This window comes from Danio aesculapii, chromosome 1, assembly GCF_903798145.1.
Source record: "Danio aesculapii chromosome 1, fDanAes4.1, whole genome shotgun sequence".
Classification (NCBI taxonomy): domain Eukaryota; kingdom Metazoa; phylum Chordata; class Actinopteri; order Cypriniformes; family Danionidae; genus Danio; species Danio aesculapii.
In genome coordinates this window covers 27,459,479-27,475,057 of record NC_079435.1, presented here as the reverse complement: position 1 = coordinate 27,475,057, position 15,579 = coordinate 27,459,479, and the positions used below count along the sequence as shown (strand labels likewise).

Genomic DNA, 15,579 nt, shown 5'->3' with positions numbered 1-15,579 from the left:
TTATCATTTTCAAAAACTTGCACTTTCAAACTTGTTTTAGAAGGTCTCTTTTTCAGGCCCCTAAAGCACATTTGTTGTATGAATAATTTAAATGCATTTAAAAATTCAATTTTGTTGAAAATGATGCCATTTCATGTTCATTTGTCTCAAGAAACATTTCCATCTACCTTTTTGTATAAACAATCTTTTTCAGAATTCTTTACTAAACAGAAAACATTGATTTAATTAAAACAAAAGATTTGCAATTAGAAATGAACTCACTGTCATTTTTATGTATCATTGTTGGTTAAATTATATGTGTGTTTGTATATATACATGAGAAATATTTAAACAATAATATCTGTTGTTAAAGACGCCATAAAAAGAATGATGAATACACTGCCTTATGAGGTTCTCAAACAATGCTGGTAATTATACGTTGCTTTCATTCTTGTCTTATCATGATCACAATCTCCATATGCTCCGTACCACTGTTTCCATCACAGAAAATGACTGCAACTACATGTCAATTTCAAGCAGGTGTGCTTTTTGCTTTAAATGATGTGATGTGATGTGATGTATGGAATCTCCCTTGTGGGCAATAACATGGTCAGGAGCCTGTGACCTTTGCCCTTGCCAGCCCCCTTCATTTTCTTCTCCAAATGATTCACATGCCCTGTGAACTCAGGGGACTGCATGCATCACTTTAGAGTATGATCAGCATGTGTGAGTGTGTTTGTCTGCAAGAGTGAGAAAACTCGAGAGTGAGAAAACAAGGATTTGAACCCTGTGTAACCTTATATAAAGACAAAAACCTTAAAGGGTCAAAATAGCTTGTCACGGAAATAGAACACTGGGGGATGCAACAACTTCAAAACTACTTTAAAACACACTGTGCACAGACATATTTGTATATGTTTTAGAGACCTTATATTATTACAACACACAGAGAAAAATCTAAATGAATACTCTTGATTCTTAAAAATATGAGTTTTCTTAATGTCTTTCATGAAGGAAATAGTTTATATAAAGAAACTAAACATTATTTATTGCCTTAAATCCTTACTCTTTCTTCCACACTGAGAAGTGAGACGTTATAAGTAATCATTTTCATAAAGTTAAAAATAATAATGGTCATAAAATTCAGAAGGTAATAATCAGTAGCCTCGGGTATTTTGTTTTGCCACCATGATTTCAGCTAAAATTTCCTGTAATATTTGACTGAAGAGGGGAAAAAGTCAAGTCTGACAGCCTAAGGTAAATAAACAGTAAAAAGTACTGTTCTTGGTGAACTATCTCTTTAACATAACCTCTTTTTCCCTGGACTGCACATGTGCTTTTCAGCAGCTCTCGGTGTCGTCCAAAACATTACTTTCAGGAACGCGTGTAAAAGGCTCACAGTCGGTCACTCCCCCGAGCCCGTGTCTGTGCGCAGCCGCGTCCACGCGCGCGCCACCGCCAGCTGAAAGTTCCATTCTAACGTTTCCAACATTACGCGCAGCTTCACAGCTGGATTCTCTGGTGCGCTTCTCAAACCTGATCATTTTCTAAGATTTTGATGACTTATTCATACTATTCTAACGCATCTCGGAATACTAACAACTGGATCATCCTTGCATTAAGAAGAAAGTCGTTTTTATTTTTCGTTACATGAAGAATTTGCTGTCTGAGTTAAATGGACTACCACATCTCTGGAGATGAAGTTCTAAGGAGTGCTGTGGATCAAAACCATGCCGGAATTTAGGAAAACAATCTCTCTCTAAAATAAGGTTTGCTTGAATGAACTCTGAATGAATGAGTTGCTGCAACAACGTCTACTACATTAAACATTAGAAGCAATTTTATTGTTAGATGATATTTGTGACGTAAGTTGTGATGTAGTGTTTTCAGTAATAGGCTACTGCAAATATCTTCTCATAGGGTGAAAGACTACTAACATTTTTGCAATATTTCGCTTAAACTGTTGCGACTTTCTGCAGTTGCAAGTTGTTACGGCTGTGAAGCTGAAGATGGGTCGCTTTTACGCTCAGATTTGGATAATGCTGGTGTTGATAGCAGTGCCCGTAGCGGTAAAGTGTTGCCCGCGGCCATGTGCGTGCCATCAGCCAGTAGAGGTGCACTGCACGTTCCGCTCCTTACTCACGGTGCCTGCTGGCGTGCCCAAACAGGTGGAGCGAATGAATTTGGGGTAAGAATGAGTGTGCTGTGCCGATTATTTTTCTTATACAATGCTTTCTCATTTTCTACTTTTGATATCAACTTTCTAAAGGGAGCATGCGCCCACTTAATTGATTAGCATACAGTGCACCGTAATAAGCTGAAATTGGATAGTATCACTTGTTTTAAGCCATTTAATCCAAGGGTTCATCTGTAGGTTAGGGGAATTTCCTTGGTGATGTTAAATGCCAAGGATATTTAGACATTTTTACAGGTGACTTACAACTATGTAGGATGGATTTGATTAAGGGAGAGTTAAACATGGTATTATTTCTTTACAGGTTTTTTTTTACAGTACAAAGTATACAAAATAACAAATTGATGTTTTAATGCACAAAATTTTAGTTGTGTACATTTCAACATAAAACAGATATAAGAAATTTGTTCTTAAATGTAAGAAAATACAACTGTCCTATGAGCAAAGTCAAACTTTTAGGTTATAGCCTAGTTGTCTCATGCCTGTATGCATAGCAGTGTAACTGCCATTTTTTTTACCCAACAGTAATTAAAATGTGTGGTTATACTGAAAATAACTGAACACATACTTTACTAAATTATCAAACGAATAAAGGCATTTTAAACCAAAATGCAAAACCACTGAAAGAGAAAATAGATATTTATGTATTTAGACTTTTCGCTTATGTCTTTTGAAAACTATGGGTTGGTGACAGACTACTACTTTTGTGAGATTATAAAATGCTATATTGACATGAACCTACCAGGGAGGATTTGTGAATGGCAGTGAAGTAACAACGCTGATTGTAAATTCAGGCAATGACAACATTGTCATTTTTTCTTTAAGCTATGACTTGTTCAATTGGTCAGTACCTGTAACAAAATCCGTACCAAAGCTATTGAATTGAACCCTGCAAATAAATTAATTGTAGCACATTTAAATATCTTATTATCCCTTTCTTTTGTTCACTTAGGTTTAATACTATAAATAAAATAACTTACAGCTCTTTTGCTGGGTTACGAAAAATGGAGCTTCTTTTAATGCATGGAAATAACGTGCATCAGATTCCTGATGGAACATTCATTGACCTCATATCCCTTCAGGTACTGTCAAGTTTCTTCCTTCAGTAACCATTATTTCAGTGCTTATTTTGTTTGCAGTGATGCATCATATATTTATGGAACAGCTTGTGCAATTAACTGATAACAAATTTTAACACTGTTATATAATTGTAATATAAATTACGACAATAAATCCATTTAAATGCTTCTTTCTCTTCAGATGCTGAAACTAAGCTATAATAAACTGAAGTTATTAAGCAGACAAACCCTTATGGGTCTCTGGAGTCTCACTAGGTTGCACCTGGATCACAACAGACTTGAGTTCATCCACCCAGATGCATTCCAAGGTCTCACAAATCTTCGCCTTCTCCATCTGGAGGGCAACCAACTTCAGCAGCTCCACCCGGCCACCTTCTCCACTTTCTCTGTTCTTGGACACTTCCCAGTGTCAACCCTGAAGCACTTGTACCTGTCAGATAATATACTGACCACACTGTCACAGAAGATGCTTGCAAGCATGCCCTACCTGGAGAGCCTCTCCCTGCATGGGAACCCCTGGACCTGTGACTGTCGCATGAGATGGTTCAAAGAATGGAATAAAAATTCACCAGGTCAGAATTATCATGACTGACAGTAATACTGATGTTCTATGAGGATTCCAATCAGGGGGAAGTCATATTGTGTGATCATTATTACAGATTATTATTATTATTATTATTATTACTACAGATAGAGCATTTCATGAAGTAATTTCCTTTCACTGAATTTCCACTTTCTTCTAACCTCCACCTTTTTTATTTTCCAGGAGTGCTAAAATGTAAGAAAGACAAAGCCTATCCAGATGGTCAACTATGCCCTTTGTGTTTCTCCCCAAAACAACTAAAGAAGAAACAGCTCCAAGAATCGGAGAAACCCACATGCAATAGTCCCATCATCAGCATTTCTAATAGAGCCATTTCTTCAGAGGACACAGAAAGTGATCTCTTGACAACAGATGAATTTCGTCAACCCCTTGGCAATATTTCCCTTGGCCTGTCAGATGAACATGGACATCAAGTAGATCTGGAATGCCTTGTAATTGAGCCAAGAGAGCTTACTAGTATAGGCTGGGACTATGTTAACCAGTATCAAATATCAGTAAATTTGACTCTTACATTAGATTTGAAATGTGCTATTGACAGGTCTAGTTATGAGAGGCTGTGGCGATTAATTGCTTATTACAGTGATGTTCCAGCTCACCTTCGAAGGGAAATTATGCTAAGCAAGGACCCTTATTTGAGCTACAGATATCGGCAAGATATTGAAAGGGATGCTCTTTACTTCACAGGAGTAAAAGCAAACATTGCAGCTAACCCACCCTGGTTAATGCAGTCATCAATGGACCTCCAACTAAACAGACTTCAGTCAACAAGTAAAAATGTTCGACTAATTCTCAGCACCTATATGACTGATATAATGGAAAGAGAAACCTTAAGACGGCAGAGTCAAGGCTGGGTTATAATTGAGTCCAAGAATGACACTAGAACAATGCAAGCTGCTGTCGTGGGAAGTCCTGCTAAAATAAACTGTACCGTTCATAGCTCAGGGAATGAGTCAGTAAAATGGATGCTTCCTGATGGCTCTACTATAAAAACACCTTATCGCAATAGTGAAAACAGGCTTTCAGCATCAAGTTCTGGTCTTCTTGAAATCAAGTCTCTTGATCATTCTGACTCAGGAGTGTACTACTGTATTGCACAGGTTTCAGATGACCTTACTGTCTTCCCTTTCCGCTTGACAGTGGAGGAATCCTCCAGCCCACCTCCTGGAGGTGAAGGAATAACAGAGCCAGTTACAGGATTTACAGGTGAAACTTTCTCTCTTCCATGTGTAGCCACTGGATCACCTGATGCTGCTATACACTGGATTCTCCCTAATGGCAGCATTGTTAACAAATGGCTGAACATTTCCAGGATATCTGTGGCTTCAAATGGATCTTTGGCTATTTTAAATAGTCAGCTTTCAGACAATGGATACTATAAATGTGTAGCAGGAAACCAGCATGGGATGGATACTTTGGCAACAAAAGTCATAATATCAAGGCCACCAGGGATACCGGCTTTACGGAAGTACTCCAGTAGCCCTCAACCTGCTGAGGGAGTTTCAACCAAAATAAATATTATGACAAACGATATGGAATCATCTGGGGATAATGAACCTGAAGCATTTTTGGAGAAAGCACTTGCAAAGAAAGCAGATATACCAAATCGACGGAGGATCCCAAGTACGGGAATAAGAGGAGGCCATCCATCTAGAAATTCCTGGAGACACCCTTCTACACCAAGAAGGAGAGTAGGTACCCCAGTGATAGACAGGGCTAACACTGTAGATTCAAGAAGAAGAATTAGCATGTCAAAGAACCAAATAGACCCAAAACACTGGGCAAGCATTTTGTCAAAGGTTCGCAGTGGTGGAACTGGTCCAAAAACAACTACTCCAAACTATGCTCAGACCAGTACAAACAAAATACAGGAGACAGAGCAAAATACAAAGCAGTCAGAAATTGTTAAAAAGATTGAAGGATCATCTTCAGAATTTACAACAACAAGACCACCAGTAAATGATGTCACAATGTCACAGATGCCCAATGGGGCTACTGAGTTAAATTTGGATATAAGGGCTCTGGATTCTGAGAATACAGCACATGTTATATACCAGATAGCGACACCTGAAACCGATCCAAATTCAGATTTGTTTACAGATATCACACAACCCACAGTTGGACCACAGATGACCCAATTTACTGTGGGAGATTCTAGGATTTCAAAGGGAGTAGCAATGAGCACTGTGTGGAGCACACCATCATATGGAACCCATTTACAGGAAAACCAAAGCCACACAATGGATAGTGGCAGAGTAACTGAAGCAATTCAACAGTTTGATGGCAAATATGACGTAGAAAACAGAGTTGTGCAAAACCCAGAGCCTGTGGGAGAGGTTTATCAGAGAGGGACGGATCACAGTTTAGCATCAACCACAGCAAAATCCATTACAGAGCCAAGTAAAGAAACTGCTGTGTACTCATTAACTGAAACTCTAACTAAAATTAAGCAAGGACCACAAACTCTGCAAGAGAACATAACTCAAGAGAAACATGTCTCAGAAATTCCACTGATTCTTACTGTGACACCAACCACCAAACCCACTTCAGGACATAAAGCAACCTTTACTAATTCACTTAATGTTTCCTCCTCACATGCTAGGAACACATCCAGTTTGAGGAGGAGAAATGGTGGAAGACGTAGAAAGACTAATAGAATTAAAACTAAGACAAACAGTTCTAAATCTTCACTATATATCACAGACATCACCCAACAGCCCACTTTTTCAAATTTGGAGGTCACAAATGGATTTACAGTTGTTACTAAGACAACTGCCTCCTCAAAAACTAAAATAGAAACTCCACAGGCCAAAAGTGTAGTGGCCAAAATGAATACTACTGTTCCAATAACTGACATTCAACCACCGTCACTAGGCAATATGACTCATGAAAAGAACACAAATTTATTATACAGTGGCAGGAATCGCAAAACTCACAAATCTCTATCCCAAGAAAAAGTATCTATGACAAAAGATAGACACTCACCTAATGATAAGTCAGCTAGAGAATTTAAAAGCACTACAGCAGTACCAGCTTTTCCATCAACTTTCAGTAATTTTGAAAGAGAACAAGACAAAAAAAAAACTAAATTGAATGGGAGAAAATCTGGTGTTTCCCACCATATTCCACCTCTGAAGGCAACCTTTCATGAGGAGTTTAAAAGCATCCATGCCCCTGCACCTAAAATATTTGAAGAGACTGAGCAGATAATTATTGCAGGAGAACCCAGTTTGGGACCAACATCAGACTACTTCCATGCACTATTAGATGAATTTCTAATTGAAAGTCCAGGGAAAACACACAACCAACATAATCTCACAAAGACACAAGAAATCATTCCTCCAGACAAAGAGCTTGAAGGAAGATTTCCTGTGAAACAATTATCTTCATTACCTCCTAGTACCCAATATAGCATTATCAAAAATAATTTGGATATCTCACAAGGTTCAGCTACATCAGTCACTCCAGTTTTTGAGGCACATCAGAGTTCAATAATAGTTCATGAAACAACAAAACCAACCAGGCTTCCTACTGTTAGCACTGATAACAGAGAAGTTACTACTTTATACATGAATCCACTGACTTCATTAGAAAATGCTAACATGCCAGTTTCAAAAGCTAACATACTTGCAACAAAAACATTTACAACAGCCGTCATGCCTCCTACAGTACATGCATATATGCTTTACCCTACTACACCTATTTCTGAAACAACTTTAGGTGAACCACATAATTCAAATCACATTCCTGACAATGACAAAAACAGATTTGTATCCTCAAGCCAGGAAAACATTAGTAAGATAGAACTTAGCAAAACATACATTAGAGCAAGACCTCCAGTCACACAATTTCCTTATCAATTAACCAGTGCCTCTAAGGAATCAGGATCTCAAGAATTAGGGGAAAACATCCACAAAAAGACAACTACAAAAAGACCCACAACTACACCACTTAACTCAACTTTAACATCATCTTTACCCCTGGAAAAACTTCCTGACAGGCTGGGTGTTCAGGGCAGAGGAAGCTCTTCTGTGCATTATGCAACATCAGAAGGACTTCTACAAAGACCAACAGCATTGCCTGAGGGCAGAGGCCGACCTCAGATTACCAGCACAAACATTAGATCAGTAACAGCACATGCCGAGACTAATGCTTATTTACCATGTATGGCTTTGGGAAAACCCCGTCCCTTCCTTTCCTGGACTAAAGTATCTACAGGTAAGGCTTATACTTTTTTAATATTTTATGATGACATTTCAATACACAATTTTCATGCATAAAGGCATAGATAATGTAGCTCTGAAATAATTCTGTTTCCTGCAGGAGCTAGTATCACACAGAACACCAGGGTACAGAGATTTGAGGTCTCCTCTAATGGTACGCTTATAATCCACAAGGTAATTCCTCTGGACCAAGGCCAATACCTCTGCAGTGTCCAAAACCAGTTTGGAGAGGACAGGATTGTAGTTAATTTAATAGTTCTGGCTGAGCATCCTAGAGTGTTACAGCCTCGCTATAGAGAAGCCACAGCATACCTTGGACAAACTATTGAGTTTGAATGTCAGTCAAAAGGGCATCCACAGCCTCAAATTACCTGGGTCTTACCTAATAAGGAAATTGTACATTCAGGTGGACCTGCACATGGCACTCCTGAACATATGATCTCAGTCTTACCTAATGGCACACTTCACATGAAATCAATTAATCAGATGGATCAAGGAATTTATAAATGCATTGCTAGCAATGCTGCAGGTGCTGATGCCATATCTGTTCGGCTAACTATTGCTGCCTTGGCACCCATCATTCAGCAGCTAAGCCTTGAGAATGTTACTTTTCCAGAGGGAAGCACAGTCTTCTTTAATTGCTCAGCCAGGGGTGTCCCTCAACCTTCTATTAACTGGATCACACCTGATGGCATGCAGCTTCGTTCCTCACAATTTATTAATGGGCGTAACTTGTTTGTTTTTCCCAATGGGACACTCCATCTTCATAGTCTCTCTCAAACAGATGCAGGAAGGTATGAATGCTCAGTTACTAATGTCATCGGCAATGCACGAAGGGCCATTATTTTGACTGTAAGGAAGTCCATGAAGTACTCAAGAGCCAAGATTACATTCTCATCTCCTCAAAAAACAGATGTAGTCTACGGAGGCAGGTTGCACCTGGACTGTGTTACATCAGGGAATCCAGAACCCAGGATCATCTGGAGGACTCCATCTAAAAAGCTTGTGGATGCTCACTACAGGTAATATAAACACATCACTGAACCACATCTCCTTTGCAGGAAAGCATATTCTAGGTTTATACAAAAATGTGCATATATCTACAGTCTTATTTTCTTTTTCCTCTCCCTCTGCATTTCTTTTGATTCATGAGGCATGCACTTAGACACAGAGTTTAAAAGTTTGCAGCTTGTTTTGACTGATCAGAGATTTTAACCTTGGCATGCAAATCAAACACTCTAATTGCTCCTGTAATAGAAGGGTTGTTTTGATTTAAAAATGTCAGGAGTGCAACAGTAAATAAAAAACAAAGTAACATTTTACATTCCATTGACCAAATTACAGTTACTCAGCAATAATAATAATATGTCTGTATGTTTTTTGTATATTTCAGTTATGATCCAAGGATCAAAGTGTCTGCCAATGGAACACTATCCATAATATCTGTGACCGAAAAAGAAGACGGTGAATACCTCTGTGTTGCTCGCAACAAAATCGGGGATGATTTTGTACCCTTTAGGGTCAGCATCATGGCAAAACCTGCTAAAATTGAGCAGAAAACAGAGGCTGATAGGAAAGTGATATATGGAGGTAACCTAAAAGTTGACTGTGTGGCATCTGGATTACCCAACCCTAAAATTCAGTGGGCACTGCCTGATGGTACTATGATCAACAGTGTCATTAAGTCTGAGCGTAATGTTGGCATTCGAACTCGCAGATATGTTGTCTTTGACAATGGAACTCTCTTCTTCAACGAAGTAGGGATGCATGAAGAGGGTAACTATACTTGCTATGCTGAGAACCAAGTTGGAAAAGATGAGATGAACGTGCATGTTAAAGTGGTTGCAGATGTTCCTGTGATTGTGAATAAGACACAAGTTGTCGTCAGGGTGCTCTATGGGGAATCTGTCTCTCTTCAGTGCAGTGCCAAAGGTGAACCAACACCCCTTGTATTGTGGTTCTCACCCACTAATAGAGCCATCACTTCATCTTCAGACAAGTATTTTATACACAACAATGGGACTTTAATCATTAAGAAAGTTCAGAGATTTGATGGTGGGAACTATATATGTCTTGCCAGGAACAGTGCTGGGCAGGATCGCAAAGTGACCAGAGTAGAAATCTTTGTCTCTCCACCTGCAATTAATGGCTTCATTGGAACCACAAACTCACTGAGATTGTCTAGTGTAAGAGATCAGAGGAAACTGATTGACTGTGATGCTACTGGTACCCCTGCCCCACGAGTCATGTGGGTTCTTCCAGAGAATGTTGTGCTTCCTGCACCATATTATGGCAGTCGAATGACTGTACATCGCAATGGCACTTTGGATATCCGTTCAGTGAGAATGACAGATTCAGGTCAGTTAGCCTGCATTGCTCGCAATGAGGGAGGCGAAACAAAGTTCATTGTTCAGCTTCATGTAACAGATATTTTAGAGATGCCAAAACTTAAGAGTCCTAAAATGGAGACACTTTTACTGACTGTCGGCAGGACCATAAACCTGAACTGTTCATTTGAGGGTTCACCTACCCTACAGCTAACCTGGATCCTTTTAAATGGCTCCCCGCTTCAAAGTGGCGCACAATTCAATAAATTCCTACACAGAGCCGATGGGACTTTGGTCATCAGTAATCCTGCCCTCTCAGAGGCAGGCACATATCGTTGTTTGGGACGCAATGCTGCTGGGATGGTTGAAAGAACTGTCACGTTAATACCAGGGCACAAGCCAGAGATCAGTAACAGGTATAACTCACCTGTTAGTATAATTAATGGGCAGAGTTTACATCTGCACTGCATGTCAAACACTGATTCTGTCCACCTCACCTGGACCCTGCCAAGCGGAATTATCTTAAACCGACCTCAGAGAGCAGGTCGTTATGGTGTTCTTCCCAATGGAACCCTTTCTATCCAACAGGCCTCTGTCCATGATAGGGGCTCATACACATGTAGGGCCTCAAATGAATATGGTAGCTCCTTGCTATCTGTCCCAGTCATCATTATTGCATATCCACCACGTATCACTAGTGGTCCGGCTTCTGCTACCTATGCCAAAAAAGGAGTTGCAGTTCAACTTAATTGCTTGGCCATAGGTATTCCAAAAGCAGAAGTAGCATGGGAGACCCCTGATCGAACGCGGCTTATTGTCAGCCCCCAACCACGGCTTATTGGAAACAAGTATCTCCATCCTCAGGGTTCCTTAATCATCCAGAATCCTACAACAAGAGATGCAGGATTGTATAGATGCACAGCCAGAAATGTAGTAGGGGTTGACACAAAGGGTACTTACCTTTATGTGTACTGATAAAATACGGATATCTACATGCCATATGCCCAAAGAACTGCGACATTGAGCTGAAACACAGCTTGATAGTAATAGCATTTGTCAATGTGAAATATAGAATGAAATCAGATCCACCATATATATATATATATACAGTTGAAGTCAGAATTACTAGCCCCCCTTTGAAATTTTTTCTTTTTCTTTTTTAAATATTTTACAAATGATGTTTAACAGAGCAAGGACATTTTGACAGATAATATTTTTTTTCTGAAGAAAATCTTATTTGCTTTAATTCGGCTAGAATAAAAACAGCGTTTAATTTTGTGAAAACCATTTTAAAGGTCAAAATTTGTAGCCCTTTTAAGCTATATATTTTTGATAGTCTACAGAACAAACCATTGTTAAACAATAGTTGCCTAACTACCCTGACCTGCCTAGTTACCCTAATTAACCTAGTTAAGCCTTTAAATGTAATTTTAAGTTGTATAGAAATGTCTTAAAAAAATCTCTAGTAAAACATTATTTACTGTCATCATGACAAAAATAAAACAAATCAGTTATTAGAAATGAGTCATTAAAACTATTATGTTTAGAAATGTGTTGAAAAAAATCTATCTGTTAAACAGAAATTGTGAAAAAATAAAAATAAACAGGTGGGCTAATAATCAAGGAGTGGCTAATAATTCTGACTTTAACTGTATTTAAAAATGGGTGCTATTGTTTTAAGGTTTGCAGGTGAAATATTGCGAAATGAATAAAAAATGTGTGTGTGTGTGTGTGTGTGTGTGTGTGTGTGTGTTTGTATATATATATATATATATATATATATATATATATATATATATATATATAATATTAATATATATATATATATATAATATATTATACCTATATATATATAGATATATTGTGTGTATGTTCTATACTTCAAAGGCTTGGTATGAAAGTTTTCACGTTCACTGTTTGACAATGACAGCTTATGTCTAAATGTATAAATGAAAATATATATATATATATATATATATATATAGATATATATATATATATATATATATATATATAATTAAGTTTTCTGTTTTATGGAAGCCGATAATGCAGAATATTTTAAAATTCAGGGATACATTTGTTTTAATGATACTTCAAATAAAAAATAAAACAAACTAATTATTCAACAAACTTTCAAATGTAAGAACAATTTCTGACAAATATTCTTACAATAAAGGCTAGGAAAAATGTCTAATAATTATTTTAAAGCATTGCATAATCTACATTCTCATTCAGCGCTTAAGAATTACTAGAAAATCAGGTTCAAAGTTGACGTGGTGTTTTTTTTTAATACCCATTTGTCCATATGTAACATTTTAAATTATTTGTCTTTTCAAATGTACTTCTATTTTGCATATTTTTAATAAAGATGAGTTTTAATAAAAAAAAAATAAAAAAAACATGATCTCCTCTCTGTACTGTTATTACACTCAGGACACATCAAGTTTATATTTCATTTTGCAAATTTATAGCTGCTTTATAAATGTGTGTCTGTGTATGATCTGCAAGAAAACCCGTTTTGCCTAAATGATTAAGCAATTAATATGGTATTATTATTATTATTATTATTATTATTATTATTATTATTATTATTATTATGTAAACTAGACTATAATTATTTAAACTTACATAATTGAAGTATTCTTAGACATAATAAAGGCTCTCAATTGCTTTATATTTATTTATTTATTTGTATGATATATTTTGAGCAACTGTGTTACTAAATACTCATATAAATGAATGGGACAACCTCAAATTACACTATGTAGATTCTGTTTTCCCAAAATAATTAACTGTGTAAACCTAGAAAAGGTATTTGGCTTTTTATTATTACTATATTATGATTTTTAAAATAAAATAAATATTAATCACTGTCCCTGCTCTAATTTCTGTAGCCCAACTGAATTGATTATTTTCCCTATTATTATTTTTTGGTAGAGTTATGAAGCAAAAATGTTGTCACTGTATAGGACAGAAATAATATATAACAAATCACAAAAAGAAATGTTGTATTGACAATATTTACATTACCACAGAATAACTCTGAAAGTAATCCGATCTCTCTTTACACAGAGGTCATTTCAGATGGTGTGGCTGATATTTTGTATTGAAGCAGATCAAATAAAAGATGTTCTCTAATTGATTGAGCAACATAAATGGTTCATGACTTCAAAGAGCTGTCGTTAAAGGGTAATAAATGGACCCAATATTAAAACATGGGGATCAAGGGTTTCAAAACATGGTTTATGTTGCCTTTGACTTTGTCTGGTCTTTAAGTTTGCCTACCATAAAAGTTTGTGGTGTCTGGCAGTTAAGATTAGAGACAGACTTCCAACAAATCTGGGGAGACATGAACATGCGTTGAAAACTAATGTTCGATAGATGTTTACACATGAAAGGTTTTACAGTGATGATGCACAAGACGATTTTTGCCTGGAGTCTTTAGAGATGATACAGCTAGAGTGTTTATAGCCTGACCTCTAGAGGCAAGAAAAAAAAAAACATTTTTTTTTTCATTTATTTCCTCTTGGTTTTTAAGCTTTTGTTCCAACTGAGTTTTCTTAGTAATTGTCACCACCATATATCCTCCAAGAATATATATGTTTTTAATATGTTAAATTTGTCATTAAAAATTCTTAAATACTCAAATAATACACCATAAATACATTTCTAGACATTTTTTTTTTAGTCTGAACGCTTTTATTTTTAATAGTTTCAATGTGTGTGTGTATGTTCTGGATGTTTTTACCGGGGATATGATCATTCATATTTTCCTATATATATATATATATATAGGGTTCAGATACAAAAACCTCTAAATGCCGTCTGAATGAGCATTTTTAACAGGCTCCTGAGTAAAGGTTCAGTAATATCAATTATGGCAAATAATAAGTCATTTTTATGGACTTTAAAGTTAAATAACTCAACAAACAAAGGAGGCTGAGAAAAATTTGCATTTTTTGATGGAAATTTCAGACAATTTTCAGAGGTTTTTGCATCCGAACTCTTCATATACCTTCATAAAACCTCTAAATAATTTTTGATATTTTCTTCTAAAATGAGCATTTTCTCTGACTCGTGTGTAGGCTCAGAAATTTAGATTTTTATAGTGATGAATAAGTTCTTTTAATTGCTAAAAAAAGTGAAATAACATAAACAGGGGGCTGATAAAAGCTCATTTTAGAGAAAATTTCAGATATCCTTTAGAGGTTTTGCATCTGAACTCTTCATATACACAGTAGAAGTCAGAATTATTAGCCACCCTTAGAATTTCTTTTTTCTTTTTTAAATATTTCCCAAATGAAGTTTAACAGAGCAAGGAAATGTTTAAAGTATGTCTGATTTTTTTTTTCTAGAGAAAGTCTCATTTGTTTTATTTCAGCTACAATAAAAGCAATTTTTTAAAAAACATTTTAAGGTCAAAATTATTAGCCCCTTTAAGCTATATTTTTTCTCCATAGTCTACAGAACAAACCATCATTATACAATAACTTGTCTAATTGACCTAACCTGCCTAGTTAACCTATATAACCTAGTTAAGCCTTTAAATGTCAGTTTAAGCTGTATAGGAGTATCTTGAAAAATATCTAGTCAAATATTATTTACTGTCATCATGGCAAAGATAAAATAAATCAGTTATTAGAAATGAGTTATTAAAACTATTATGTTCAGAAATGTGTTACATTTTTTCTCTTCGTTAATCAGAAATTGGGAAAAACTTAAACAGGGGGCTAATAATTCAGGTGGGCTAATAATTCTGACTTCAACTGTATATGTATACACACACAGAGAGACACACAATTTTAGCTGATTGGGGAGTGGACAATAGCGGTCATGTACCCAAATGAAAAACAGATTTAATAAAGCTTTCTAATAATATTGTAATATGTATTTTTTATCATTATTATTTAGAGGTTTTTCACCTTTGATTAGGATAGGATAGTAAAGGCTACAGAAAGAAAAGCTTTGGAGCAGAGAGAGGAATGTTCGGCAAAGGACCTCAAGCCACGAATTGAACTCGAGTCACCGTGAGCACCAATATGCTATATGTCGGCACACTTAACCACTAGGCAATTAATTGTTTGCTTGTGTTCTAGGAAATCTAAAAAAAAAAATAAGACATATAATAGGAAATACTGTGAAAACTTTGCCTTGCTCTAAACTGTAGTTCATACAA

At 36.5% G+C, this 15,579-nt stretch overlaps 1 protein-coding gene across 1 annotated transcript; it reads left to right on the top strand.

Moving 5' to 3' along the window:
* Positions 1-1,470: 1,470 nt before the first annotated feature.
* Positions 1,471-12,153, top strand: mxra5a (matrix-remodelling associated 5a). Its single transcript, XM_056458279.1, has 7 exons — positions 1,471-1,748; positions 1,959-2,167; positions 3,126-3,255; positions 3,434-3,824; positions 4,019-8,071; positions 8,177-9,098; positions 9,470-12,153. Exons 2-7 carry the CDS (start codon positions 1,989-1,991, stop codon positions 11,376-11,378), a joined length of 7,584 nt encoding a protein of 2,527 aa, XP_056314254.1. The 5' UTR covers positions 1,471-1,748; positions 1,959-1,988; the 3' UTR covers positions 11,379-12,153.
* The last annotated feature ends 3,426 nt before the right edge of the window (positions 12,154-15,579 follow it).